This window comes from Pelodiscus sinensis, chromosome 18 (genome assembly GCF_052426305.1).
Source record: "Pelodiscus sinensis isolate ZL-2025 chromosome 18, ASM5242630v1, whole genome shotgun sequence".
In the NCBI taxonomy this organism is placed as follows: Eukaryota; Metazoa; Chordata; order Testudines; family Trionychidae; genus Pelodiscus; species Pelodiscus sinensis.
The window spans coordinates 4,575,852-4,589,779 of record NC_143069.1 but is presented as its reverse complement, the minus strand read 5'-3'; the positions used below and the strand labels follow the sequence as shown (position 1 = coordinate 4,589,779).

The window sequence follows — 13,928 nt, the reverse complement described above, 5'->3', positions numbered from 1 at the left end:
CTGGAGGGATGGGGGCCAGACAGAGCTGGCCTGTCTCTGGGCCTGTGTTCGTCCCTGTGACGGAGCACTGCCCCTCCAGCTGGAGCCTCCGTCCGCAGGTCTGTCCGTCCCTCCGCCCGCGGGTCTGTCCCTCAGTCCGTGTCTCTCTGCCCCACAGGCGAGGTGGGCAGCAGTGCCAAGGACGGCGCCACGCGGGGCATGGTTCCCCGCTCCTACTCAGCCCCCTACGCCAGCGCTCAGGACTACCCCGCCGAGCCGCCCCCCCGCCCGCCGCCCCGGGACAGCCTGGACCCCTTCCTGTACCCCAGCCCCCTCCACGCTGTGGCCATGCAGAACCCGCTGCTCCGGGGCCACCTCTACGACGCCGTCCCCTTCTCGCCGGGCCTGGCCTTCGGGGCGGAGCAGGCCGGGGGGTTGGAGGAGTTCGGGGAGCAGGAGCTGCCGGGTTACCCCGAGGCCTCTCACTGCCACAAGGTGGAGAGCTACATCTCCCGGCTGATCCGCCGGCGCAGCCAGCTGTCGCGTGGCGGCAAGCCCCGGACTAGCCTCAACGCCGAGCCGCCCGCCAAGGGGGTGGCCCGCCAGAACAGCCTCTGCACCAGGCCCTCGGAGCTGCTGCCCCCCCCGGTGGAGCGCAGACCCCCCCCGGCCATGGAGCGGGGCAGCAGCACCCCGTCGCCCTGCGGCTACGAGGGGGGGGCCGGGGTGGCCGCCCGCATCTGGTCGTCCTGGGATGCTGCCGCGGAGAGGACGCTGGCTGCCAAGGGGCCCCCCGAGGGCTACGGAGCCCCCCCCTCCAGCCTCAAGAAGCCCCCCAAGCTGCAGGCGCTGGCCCACCTCCGGCCTGCCCTCTCCATGGAACACTATGAGGAGGGGCCGGGCGAGGAGGGGGGCCCCCCCAGGAACGGCCAGGAACCTCCTTACGAGGAGAGGGGGGGCCGCGCCCTGCCGGCGTGCGCCGAGGACGGGGCCTGCCAGATGGTGAAGGCCCAGTACATCCCGGCCCAGCAGCCCCCCCGCGCCCAGCAGGCCCACCGCGGCGCCCGAAAGAAGCCCCCGCCCCTCACCAAGGGGCGCTCGGTGGAGCTGTCGCCGGAGCGGGCCCCGGTGACCCCCCGGGAGAGGCCCCGGGCGGCGGCGCTGCCCAAGAAGTGCCGCTTCACGGAGGAAGGGGGGGAGGCGGCCGGGGGGCGCCGGGGGGGCGCCCGGAAGGGCTCCCCCCGGGGCAAGAAGGCGGCGCGCTCGCAGTCGGAGAACAGCCTGCTGAACAAGCCGGGCGCCTCCGGCCCCAAGTACCACACGGTGGAGCGAGACGAGGGGCCGCTCAAGCCGCCCCGGCCCCGCCGCCCTCCCGCCGGCGCCGCCGGCTACCGCAAGTGGCGCTCGACGGCGGAGATCTCCCAGGAGGAGGCGGGCGGCGGGGAGCCGCGGCGGAGCCGGCGGGCCGGGCGGGGCGCCGCCTCGCCTCCCCGCCACGTGCTCTACGGCTACGCCGGCAGCGACTCGGAGTGCTCGGGCGGCGGGGCCCGGCGGGCGCCCGTGTGCCGGCTGGAGGAGGGGCTGGCCTACGGTGAGAGCGAGTCCAGCCTGAGCGAGGGCGGCTCGCCCACCCTCAGCACCGGCTCCAGCGACACGGACGAGAGCAGCGGCCTGGTGTGGCCCCAGCAGCTCTCGCCCCAGCTGGTGGCCAGCGCCGGGCCAGGCCAGGCCGCCGGGCGGCCCAAGGTCTTCGTCAAGATCAAAGCCTCCCACGCCCTCAAGAAGAAGATCATGCGCTTTCGCTCCGGCTCCCTGAAAGTGATGACGACAGTGTGAGACCCTGGGGGGGAGGGCGACGCTGCCCCCCCATTAAGCCTCCATGCAGCCTGGGAGTGCCCTGACCCACGCTCCGCAAAGCCCCTCCACCCCATACCCCAGTCTACCCTATGCTCAAGGTGTGCCCCCCACCTCCCAGGACCTGGGGGAGGACGACACTGATTTCTCCCTTCCCCCCGTTTCCTCCCTCCAGCTTGACCCTCCCCAAACCTGCTGCAATCCCTCCAGGACCTTTCAGCCCACCCCCAACCAACCCTAGTCTTGGGGTCCCCCATAATCCCTGTTTCACCCCCCCCAAACTGACCTGGCCCTCCCCAGATCTATGCACCCCCCAAGCTGGCGGCATCCCCTGACCCATTCTCCTCCCCTCGCCTGGGGCTGTCTCGGTCTTTACTCCCCCTCCTGTTTTGTGAGGGACACGTCACCCCCTCACCTGCCCTCCCTTGGGTCTCCGCTGGTCTCTTTTCCTGCTGTTCCAGTCCTCCTAGCACTGCCAGTTTTGGTTGGATGCCTGGAGGTTTCACCTCAGGCTGTGATATTTGATTTAAAGATTCCTCTTTGATGCCTGGAGGCTCAAGGCCAGTCCTGTAGGGCTGGTAACTCTGTCTCCTCCCCCTCTGCCCCAGATCTTTCTACCCCTCCTCTCAAGCTCCCGTACTTGGGCCCAACCTCCCTCGCCCCCTCCCCAGCTCTGCTGCAGCTGAGGTCCCATGACATGAGGCTGGTGCATCCAAGCCCCCAGATTTAAGTTTAGCACAGGAGCAAGATGCCCCCGTTCTCCCGCAGGCTGCATGAGCAGGGGGAACCCTTGACGGGTCAAGGGGCGCTGGCTGCCGAGGGGGTTTCAGTGGCAGGGAGCTGGTGCTAAAATGAATGGGGGAGGGAATTGGAGGGGAGGGGCGCTGCATTCTGCTCTGGTTTCCCTTCCCTACGCGTCCCCTTCCTGGTGCATGACCCCGCGGGCGAGAGCCCCCGTGCCGCTCCCACGGCTGAGCCAGGTGAAATCATGGCACCGAGGAACTGGGGCGCGAGGGGGAGAACCCCCGTGCGAAACGCCTCGGTGAAACCAGGGCACTAGTGAAATGGGGGTGTTAGAGGGATGTCCCCATGCGGGGAGGCCGTGGCACGGATGCCAGCATGTCTGAACACCCCCAGGGTGACACCGTAGGAACTAGGGAGCTGGCACAAGCCAGGGATTGGGCACGACCGCAGTAACCGTGCTCCACCAGTGTTCAGCACCTTGCAGTGTTGCTGGGATCAGTCCCTGTCATCTGGGTTACCCGGACCTGCCTCTCCCTGCGGCTGTGGGTCATGCCCCATGGACCCGCTCGAGGGCTAGACGGGAGGGTCCCCATCGGGCCCTGTCCCGGCAGAGGTAACGTTTCCTCTCTGTGCCAGGGAGGGGTGGGAGCCCAGAGCCAGCTACTAAACGGAGCCAGCCTGTTCTGAAATAGACACCTGGGCCTGCTACAGCGTAATTCACTGGCCAGCAGGACCCCGCTTGTATCACATCCTGGCTGCACCTCCCCGCCTCAAGGGGTCCGCACTTCCATTTTTAAATGGACGTATTTATTATTCTCCTCTGGAGTCCGCGCTGTACATAGGGAGCTCCCTGGAATGTGTGGCAAAGCCGCCCGCCAGTCTTGTATTTCTATATATAATTCTCCCCGCATCCCCCCCCCTTTTTGTAAATAAAAATCAGTGTTATTTGTGGAAGTGCTGATTAACAGGCGGGGGCAGAGATAAAAGCGCACACAAAGCTAAGGGGGGTGGGTGGCGGAGCAGCAATGTTCATGATGGTAACACAGAGCCCCAGTGGGGATCAGGGGCCCCGTCGGGCTGGGCGCCGCCCAGACACACAGCGACCGAGATCAGGGCCCCTTCGGGCCGGGCGCCGCCCAGACACACAGCGACCGAGATCAGGGCCCCTTCGGGCCGGGCGCCGCCCAGACACACAGTGACCGAGATCAGGGCCCCGTCGGGCCGGGTGCCCAGACACACAGTGACCGAGATCAGGCCCCGTCGGGCCGGGCGCCGCCCAGACACACAGTGACCGAGATCAGGGCCCGTCGGGTCGGGCGCCGCCCAGACACACAGCGACCGAGATCAGGGCCCGTCGGGCCGGGCGCCGCCCAGACACACAGTGACCGAGATCAGGGCCCGTCGGGCCGGGGGCCGCCCAGACACACAGTGACCGAGATCAGGGCCCCATCGGGCCGGGTGCCGCCCAGACACACAGTGACCGAGATCAGGGCCCGTCGGGCCGGGGGCCGCCCAGACACACAGTGACCGAGATCAGGGCCCGTCGGGCCGGGGGCCGCCCAGACACACAGTGACCGAGATCAGGGCCCGTCGGGCCGGGCGCCGCCCAGACACACAGCGACCGAGATCAGGGCCCCGTCGGGCCGGGCGCCGCCCAGACACACAGTGACCGAGATCAGGGCCCGTCGGGCCGGGCGCTGCCCAGACACACAGTGACCGAGATCAGGGCCCGTCGGGCCGGGTGCCCAGACACACAGCGACCGAGATCAGGGCCCCGTCGGGCCGGGTGCCCAGACACACAGTGACCGAGATCAGGGCCCCGTCGGGCCGGGCGCTGCCCAGACACACAGTGACCGAGATCAGGGCCCGTCGGGCCGGGCGCCGCCCAGACACACAGTGACCGAGATCAGGGCCCATCGGGCCGGGCGCCGCCCAGACACACAGTGACCGAGATCAGGGCCCGTCGGGCCGGGCGCTGCCCAGACACACAGTGACCGAGATCAGGGCCCGTCGGGCCGGGCGCCGCCCAGACACACAGTGACCGAGATCGGGGCCCCGTCGGGCCGGGCGCCGCCCAGACACACAGTGACCGAGATCAGGGCCCGTTGGGCCGGGTGCCGCCCAGACACACAGTGACCGAGATCAGGGCCCGTCGGGCCAGGCGCCGCCCAGACACACAGTGACCGAGATCAGGGCCCCGTCGGGCCGGGCGCCGCCCAGACACACAGTGACCGAGATCAGGGCCCGTCGGGCTGGGCGCCGCCCAGACACACAGTGACCGAGATCAGGCCCCGTCGGGCTGGGCGCCGCCCAGACACACAGCGACCGAGATCAGGGCCCATCGGGCCGGGCGCCGCCCAGACACACAGTGACCGAGATCAGGGCCCGTCGGGCCGGGCGCCCAGACACACAGTGACCGAGATCAGGGCCCGTCGGGCCGGGTGCCGCCCAGACACACAGTGACCGAGATCAGGGCCCGTCGGGCCGGGCGCCGCCCAGACACACAGTGACCGAGATCAGGGCCCGTCGGGCCGGGCGCCGCCCAGACACACAGTGACCGAGATCAGGGCCCGTCGGGCCGGGCGCCGCCCAGACACACAGTGACCGAGATCAGGGCCCCGTCGGGCCGGGCGCCGCCCAGACACACAGTGACCGAGATCAGGGCCCCGTCGGGCCGGGCGCCGCCCAGACACACAGTGACCGAGATCAGGGCCCCGTCGGGCCGGGCGTCGCCCAGACACACAGTGACCGAGATCAGGGCCCGTCGGGCCGGGCGCCGCCCAGACACACAGTGACCGAGATCAGGGCCCGTCGGGCCCGGTGCCGCCCAGACACACAGCGACCGAGATCAGGGCCCGTCGGGCCGGGCGCCCAGACACACAGTGACCGAGATCAGGGCCCCGTTGGGCCGGGCGCCGCCCAGACACACAGTGACCGAGATCAGGGCCCGTCGGGCCGGGCGCCGCCCAGACACACAGTGACCGAGATCAGGGCCCGTCGGGCCGGGCGCCGCCCAGACACACAGTGACCGAGATCAGGGCCCCGTCGGGCCGGGCGCCGCCCAGACACACAGTGACCGAGATCAGGGCCCGTCGGGCCGGGCGCTGCCCAGACACACAGCGACCGAGATCAGGGCCCGTCGGGCCGGGCGCCGCCCAGACACACAGTGACCGAGATCAGGGCCCGTCGGGCCGGGCGCCGCCCAGACACACAGCGACCGAGATCAGAGCCCGTCGGGCCGGGCGCCGCCCAGACACACAGCGACCGAGATCAGGGCCCGTCGGGCCGGGCGCTGCCCAGACACACAGTGACCGAGATCAGGGCCCGTCGGGCCGGGCGCCGCCCAGACACACAGTGACCGAGATCAGGGCCCGTCGGGCCGGGCGCCGCCCAGACACACAGTGACCGAGATCAGGGCCCGTCGGGCCGGGCGCCGCCCAGACACACAGTGACCGAGATCAGGGCCCGTCGGGCCGGGCGCCGCCCAGACACACAGTGACCGAGATCAGGGCCCGTCGGGCCGGGCGCCGCCCAGACACACAGCGACCGAGATCAGGGCCCGTCGGGCCAGGTGCCGCCCAGACACACAGCGACCGAGATCAGGGCCCGTCGGGCCGGGTGCCGCCCAGACACACAGCGACCGAGATCAGGGCCCGTCGGGCCGGGCGCCGCCCAGACACACAGCGACCGAGATCAGGGCCCGTCGGGCCGGGCGCCGCCCAGACACACAGCGACCGAGATCAGGGCCCGTCGGGCCGGGCGCCGCCCAGACACACAGTGACCGAGATCAGGGCCCGTCGGGCCGGGGGCCGCCCAGACACACAGTGACCGAGATCAGGGCCCCATCGGGCCGGGTGCCGCCCAGACACACAGTGACCGAGATCAGGGCCCGTCGGGCCGGGGGCCGCCCAGACACACAGTGACCGAGATCAGGGCCCGTCGGGCCGGGGGCCGCCCAGACACACAGTGACCGAGATCAGGGCCCGTCGGGCCGGGCGCCGCCCAGACACACAGCGACCGAGATCAGGGCCCCGTCGGGCCGGGCGCCGCCCAGACACACAGTGACCGAGATCAGGGCCCGTCGGGCCGGGCGCTGCCCAGACACACAGTGACCGAGATCAGGGCCCGTCGGGCCGGGTGCCCAGACACACAGCGACCGAGATCAGGGCCCCGTCGGGCCGGGTGCCCAGACACACAGTGACCGAGATCAGGGCCCCGTCGGGCCGGGCGCTGCCCAGACACACAGTGACCGAGATCAGGGCCCGTCGGGCCGGGCGCCGCCCAGACACACAGTGACCGAGATCAGGGCCCGTCGGGCCGGGCGCCGCCCAGACACACAGTGACCGAGATCAGGGCCCGTCGGGCCGGGCGCCGCCCAGACACACAGTGACCGAGATCAGGGCCCGTCGGGCCGGGCGCCGCCCAGACACACAGTGACCGAGATCGGGGCCCCGTCGGGCCGGGCGCCGCCCAGACACACAGTGACCGAGATCAGGGCCCCGTTGGGCCGGGCGCCGCCCAGACACACAGTGACCGAGATCAGGGCCCGTCGGGCCAGGCGCCGCCCAGACACACAGTGACCGAGATCAGGGCCCCGTCGGGCCGGGCGCCGCCCAGACACACAGTGACCGAGATCAGGGCCCGTCGGGCCGGGCGCCGCCCAGACACACAGTGACCGAGATCAGGGCCCGTCGGGCCGGGCGCTGCCCAGACACACAGCGACCGAGATCAGGGCCCGTCGGGCCGGGCGCCGCCCAGACACACAGTGACCGAGATCAGGGCCCGTCGGGCCGGGCGCCGCCCAGACACACAGCGACCGAGATCAGGGCCCGTCGGGCCGGGCGCCGCCCAGACACACAGCGACCGAGATCAGGGCCCGTCGGGCCGGGCGCCGCCCAGACACACAGTGACCGAGATCAGGGCCCGTCGGGCCGGGCGCCGCCCAGACACACAGTGACCGAGATCAGGGCCCGTCGGGCCGGGCGCCGCCCAGACACACAGTGACCGAGATCAGGGCCCGTCGGGCCGGGCGCCGCCCAGACACACAGTGACCGAGATCAGGGCCCGTCGGGCCGGGCGCCGCCCAGACACACAGTGACCGAGATCAGGGCCCGTCGGGCCAGGCGCCGCCCAGACACACAGCGACCGAGATCAGGGCCCGTCGGGCCGGGTGCCGCCCAGACACACAGCGACCGAGATCAGGGCCCGTCGGGCCGGGCGCCGCCCAGACACACAGCGACCGAGATCAGGGCCCGTCGGGCCGGGCGCCGCCCAGACACACAGCGACCGAGATCAGGGCCCGTCGGGCCGGGCGCCGCCCAGACACACAGTGACCGAGATCAGGGCCCGTCGGGCCGGGCGCCGCCCAGACACACAGTGACCGAGATCAGGGCCCGTCGGGCCGGGCGCCGCCCAGACACACAGTGACCGAGATCAGGCGCTGCCCAGACACACAGCGACTAAGATCAGGGCCCGTTCGGCTGGGCACTGCCCAGATCCAATAACTGAGATTAAGACCCCTCCCATTGCAATGCGCGGCAAACGTGGCTTTTGGTGCGGCATGGGATGTGTGGTGCTACACGCCCTGGTCTGTCTGGGGGGAGCAGGCCCCCAAACCTTAGGCTGGGTCAGCCGTAGCACCTCCGCTCCCCCATGCCCTAAGCCTGACTGTGGCTGCAGACCTAGTGGATCAATCCCTGGCACTTTAATCGCTTCCGTGCCTGGCCTCATCCCACCGCTCACCCCACGAGTGCCTTTGGAGGTTGACTCCCGTCTGCAGGCATGTCCATGGCTGCTGTTAGAAAGGCCCGGCCCAGAGCCCTTTATGAAAACCAGATGCTCGAAGCCGTCAGGAAAAGGTTCCTGCCTTCCAAATTCTTTCCCTCGGCCCCAGGAACGCGGCGGGCCAGGGCCCCCTCCCCCCGGCCCTTTTTCAGCTGAATTATGACGAGCTGCGGACAACACAGTCTCCTCCTCCAGCCGCGCTTGGAAGCCGCCGCGCCGAGCCGCTTTGGCTCCCTGCCCCCCTCCGCCCCAGCCGTGCAGATGGTCTCGGCTCCCCCACCCCGGCCTGGGCGGCTGTCTCCTCCCCCCCAAAACCTGGGCTTTGGAGCTCTCTGCGCCCCCCTACAGCGATGCACTTTCTCTCCTGCTCCTGGTCCCCCCCACACTTGTGGGGCTGAGACCTCTCCCTGGCTACCCCAAGGCTGTGTTCGCTGCACCCCAAAACCTGCCCCACTGCGCCCCTCCCCCTTCCAGCCCTGAGCGGCCGGATCTCACCCCTCTCCCGCTCTGCCTGGTGGGTAGGGGACACCCCCACATTCTGAGGTGGAAGGAGCCGACCCCCTCTCGGGGTGGCCCATCTCCTCGCATGGGCAAGGGGAAGCGGGGGGGAGGGGGCCGGGGGTAGCCAGGCAATGGGGGGAGGATGGGATCACACCCTTTCCTTTGTACCCTCTGCAAATCGCACTGAAAGGGGGGGGGCTGGAGGCTGTGAGGTGGGTCATGGGCTATGGTGGGGCGGGATGTGACTAGGTTGGGCTCCCCCAAACGGTGGGGTGGGTGTTTGTGGGGGCGGGGGTGTAGGAGGGTGGGGGTTGTTGGGACGTTGAGGCGGGGGCTGGACTGTGGAAGGGGGTGGGTTGGGCTCTGGGGGAGGCCGGGGGGGCTGGGCTCTGCTGTGTCGTGGCGGCTGTGGCGGGCTGGGCTCTGACGGGTTTGGGGGTCCTGGACGGAGCGCTCTGCTATGTGGTGGGGGTTGTTGGGTGGGGGGGCTGGACTCGGCTGTGTCAGAGGTGTTGGGGGGCTGGGCTGTGGTGGAGGGGTTAGTTGGGCTGTAATGGGGGGCTGGGCTCTGCTGTGGGAGGTGTTGGGGGGCTGGGCTGCGGTGGAGAGGTCAGTTGGGCTGTAGTGGGGGGCTGGGTTCTGCTGTGGGCGGTGTTGGGGGGCTGGGCTGCGGTGGAGAGGTCAGTTGGGCTGTAGTGGGGGGCTGGGCTCTGCTGTGGGGGGTGTTGCAGGGGATGGGCTGTGGGGAGAGGTGCTAAGATCTGGCAGAGGGGGTCGGGGACCCCCAGCTGTGTTGGGGGGCTGGACTGGGGGTTGGCTCTGCTGTGGGGGCGATGTGGGGGGGCGGGGTTGGCTGTGCTGTGGGGGCGATGTGGGGGGGCTGGGGGTTGGCTGTGCTGTGGGGGCAATGTGGGGGGGGGGGGCGGAGGTTGGCTTTGCTGTGGGGGCGATGTGGGGGAGGCGGGGGTTGGCTGTGCTGTGGGGGCGATGTGGGGGGGCGGGGGTTGGCTGTGCTGTGGGGGCGATGTGGGGGGGCGGGGGTTGGCTGTGCTGTGGGGGCGATGTGGGGGGGCTGGGGGTTGGCTCTGCTGTGGGGGTGATGTGGCGGGGGGCGGGGGTTGGCTGTGCTGTGGGGGCGATGTGGGGGGGGCGGGCTGGGGCGGAGGGGCGGTGGGGAGGGGATGGCTGCTCTGGCTGCCGAGGGGCCGGCCTGCGCTGCGCTGGGCTCTAACGCCTGCCAGATGGGAGACAGTGGCTCTTTCATGGCCTGCCCCGAGCCAAACCCACCGGCCGCTGGGGCTGTTTGCTTTGTGCTGAGGGGGGAGGCACCACGGGCCTGTGTGACCCACCATCACCCCCCCCTTCGCCCAGCAGGGAGGGGCTGTGCATGGGGAGCAGGCTGCCCCATTCATAGGCACCAGATGCCTCAATCCCAAGGCCAGAGGGCGGCCGGCTCGCCTGAGCCCCCGTGCAGCACAGATTGGTGCCGAAACCCCGTAAAGCAGCCACACCAGATCTATGGTCCAGCCGGGCCCCAGCCCTCGCGAGAGGGTCTGCGGGGGCCGCCGGGCCATTGCAGGGTTCTCCATGCAGCAGGGGTGGGAGTCCTTGGGGGGAGACAGGAGGGCAGTGTCCGGACAGCAGAGCTTGGAGCTGGTGAGGCTGCAGTGCTGCGAGCTTCCTCTGGGAGGTGCCATCTGGGGAGCATGGTGCTGCGAGCTTCCTCAGGAGAGTGCCAACTGGGGCACAGGGTGTTGTGAGCTTCCCCTGGGAGGTGCCGGCTGAGGAGCATGGTGCTGCGAGCTTCCTCAGGAGAGTGCCAGCTGGGGAACACGGTGTTGTGAGCTTCCCCTGGGAGGTGCCGGCTGGGGAGCATGGTGCTGCGAGCTTCCTCAGGAGAGTGCCAGCTGGGGAACAGGGTGCTGTGAGCTTCCTCTGGGAGGTGCCGGCTGGGGAGTGCCGTGCTGCAAACCTCCTCGGGGAGGTGCCGTGACTGGTGCTGTGAGCTTCCTTCGGGCAGTGCCGGCTGGAGACTGTGGTGCTGCGAGCTTCTTTACAGCAGTGCCGCAGCACTGGATGCAGGCAGAAGAGAGCGAGGCGGGGCTTTTGCCAGCGCGGGGCAGGGGGCAAAGCAGAGGGCGAGCCACGCTGGGCTTGAGAGGTGTTAGCAGGCCCAAGGCCAGCCCCTACTGCTCTTGTTCCAGCAATTCCCCTGCACTGACTCCCCCCCCCCCCCCACTCCCCCGCCCTCGGCTGCCAGCAGGAGCCGAGCCCAGCTCCCTGCGAGTTGCTAAACTGCAGGGAACATGAAGCCTGAGTCAGGCAGCACCTTCCCACGGAGCCGCTAAAAATACCTCGCAGGCGGCACTGCCAGACACCCCCACCCCAGATTGCTGCCGGAGCCGGCTGGGCACCCCCTCCCCCCGCCGGCAAAGGGGCGACTGCCTTGGGTCCTGCTCAGAGGCAGCAGCCACCACCCCCCCCCTCACTTTGCTCCTACCCCTCTGGGGCAGGCTGCTGGCCCCAGGCCCTGCTCCCTGCACTTGGAGGGCGCGCGACAGTTAACTCCACGTGTGCGTCTCACTCGAGCTCGGCCCAGTCCCCTGCGTCAGAACAGCCTTGGGGTGCACCCTCCATGGACCTGGGGGGCAGGGAATAGCCATTGCACAGTGCCCCCTGGCCACGCCCCCGATCTGCCCCCTATGGCCCGGGGGGGCAGAGAACAACCTCGGGGCAATGTGCTCCCGCTAGTCCCCGAGCCGCCCCCTTTGCCATGCTTTGGGAGTCAGCTCTAGCGTGACTAGAGGCCCCCTGTGTATGGGGGGGGGGGGATGGGGCATCAGGAGTGGGGGGAGAGCCTCAAGGGGCTGTTTCCAGCACAGAGGGGCCTGAAAATCAGGCCTGACCCCCCCGCCCAGGCGCCTTCCCATCCACCCGCTTGCATCGCCCACCACGGCTGTGCTGCGCACTCCTCCAGGGCAGTGCCCTAAGGTGCTGTGCTCCTGCCTTCAGGCACCCTGCCTCCCCCACCTCAGGGGCCACCCTACAGACGGACCCCCCCCCTCCCAGCAAGGAGCCAAGGTCCCATCCGGACTCCTTGACGCATGCCCATTGCGCTGGGCCTGAGCACGCAGGGACCTGCGAGTGGAGGGTTAAGTTGGGATGGAGGCAGGGACCAGCAGGGGGGACGGGCACTTGGTGCCCTGCGGGGGACGGGGGACGGGGGATGATCTGCCTCCTTCCCCTGGCACCATGGGGTGGAGGGCAGGAAGTAATCGATCCGTTTGGATAATGAGTCACCCTGGGAAAAAACTGGCCAGTGTGGCAGCAGAAGGAGAGGGAGGAGAGAGAATTAATTAGCAGCATCATGGGGCCAATTAATTAGTCCGGGCCAGGGGGAGTAATTAGATGGGAGCTGCACACTGCACTGATGGACCCGAGCGGTAGAACAGCTTGGCCTGGGGGCTGGGTGAGCCAGGCTGGGGAAACGGGGTAAAAGCAACCCAATCTAAGGGGTTGTGGATTCTGGGGCAGTGCCACAAAAGAGGGACACCCAGCAGGAGTCCCTGGTGGGAGAGTCCAATGTTGTGAACTTCCCCAGAGCAGTGCCCTGTCAACACCTCCCCAGGAACCCCAGTGCTGTGAGGTTCCCCTCCCCAGTGCCTGGCCATCACGGGGGCTGCTGCTGGGGTGTCTGAAGGTGGCGGGTTGGGGGGGGGGGCTGTAGGACTATCCACTGACATTCCACCCCCACTCTCTTCCCATCCCCACTGGTCTTCTGCAGCCAGGGCAGGGCTGGCTGGAATCTAAGGGAGGATCTCTAGGGAGGACGTGTGGTTCCGTCCCTCACGCCATCCTGCCGCCTCCGAGCTGGCTCGTCCTGCCTCTTTCCCCCAAAGAGCCCCGGGGAAAGCCCCCCCCAACTCCCCACCTGGCCAGAGGAGATGCAAGTGGACACTGCTTTCCCACAATGCACTGGTGCCCAGGATGGGGCTGAGTAGCTCAAGTGGGGTGCATTTGCTGGTTCCTCCTGCCAGTGCCCCGGAAGCATCCCGTGAGTCCCAGGTTGGTTCAGACTCACCCATGGGTGCAGGGAGAGGGAGGTTATGGTAGGACCCTGGGGTGAGCTAATCCGGGGGCCGGGAGGAGTGTCTCTCTAGATCCCACCTGGCCGAACCCACTCAGCCCCCGCCCCCGTCCGTGCAGTGACTAGGACCAGACTAGAAATCAGCGATGCTGAGAAAATCTGGGGGCCTGGGCAGGGGTGGTGGAAAGCCCTGTCTGAACAGCCCTCCTCAGAGGTGGCCGCATCTCAGTGGTGGGTAAAAAAAAATCCCGGTATGAAAATCCCCCGCATCCCACATCACTTCATCACTGGGCAGAAGGTCTCTGTGGAAACAGCAGCCACACACCACCGTAGAGACAACGGCATCTCAGTGCTGGGCGACTATTCCTGTATAAAGTACCCCTGCAGCCTATGCCAGCAAGGGATTTTTGTCTAAAGAGCTGCTGCGCCCCACCCCAGAGGTGGCTGCATCTCAGCACTGGGTGCATTGTTCTCGAAAAGCACACCAGGGAGAGGCCCTGTCGAAACCTTCCTCTGTCTCGTGCCCGGTTCCTTCTCCTCCCTCCCCTCTCCCACTATCAGGCCCGGATCTTAATGAAGCGATCCCACACCCCGGCATTCCCACCCCTCGCTTTTTCCGGGATCAGAACTGGCTGGTGCCGTTGCCATGGCGACCTGCCGCCGGGGAAGTGGGGATTAGGTTAACCCTTCCGCCGGCTCCTGCCTCGCCAGCCCTCCTGGCAAAGAAGTTCCGGGAAAGCAAAGCCGCCTCCCTGCGGGGCCCGTCTACACTAAGCCAAGCTAGGTTGCAACAGTGCGTCATGCGGGGCGGCAGTATTGGGTCCACCCTGCAAGGATGGGGCCTCTGCTCCAGTTAAGCCCAGCCCTGGATGCAGCAGCAGCAGGGGTAGGAAGCAACGTGTGCGGCAGCTGGTCCAACTCTTCAGTGCACTGCGCTGCACCTGAGAATTACCCATCATGCCTTGCTTCCGGCAGTGGG

General features: G+C 68.6%; 1 protein-coding gene across 1 annotated transcript in view; it reads left to right on the top strand.

Annotated features, from left to right (window-relative positions):
* DACT3 (dishevelled binding antagonist of beta catenin 3) overlaps positions 1-3,541 on the top strand; it is a 34,078-nt gene extending 30,537 nt beyond the window's left edge. Inside the window, exon 4 of the mRNA XM_075915137.2 lies at positions 158-3,541. Within this exon, the coding sequence (XP_075771252.2) occupies positions 158-1,815 (1,658 nt within the window). The 3' untranslated portion in view covers positions 1,816-3,541. The remainder of the gene's footprint in view (positions 1-157) is intronic.
* Positions 3,542-13,928: the final 10,387 nt, after the last annotated feature.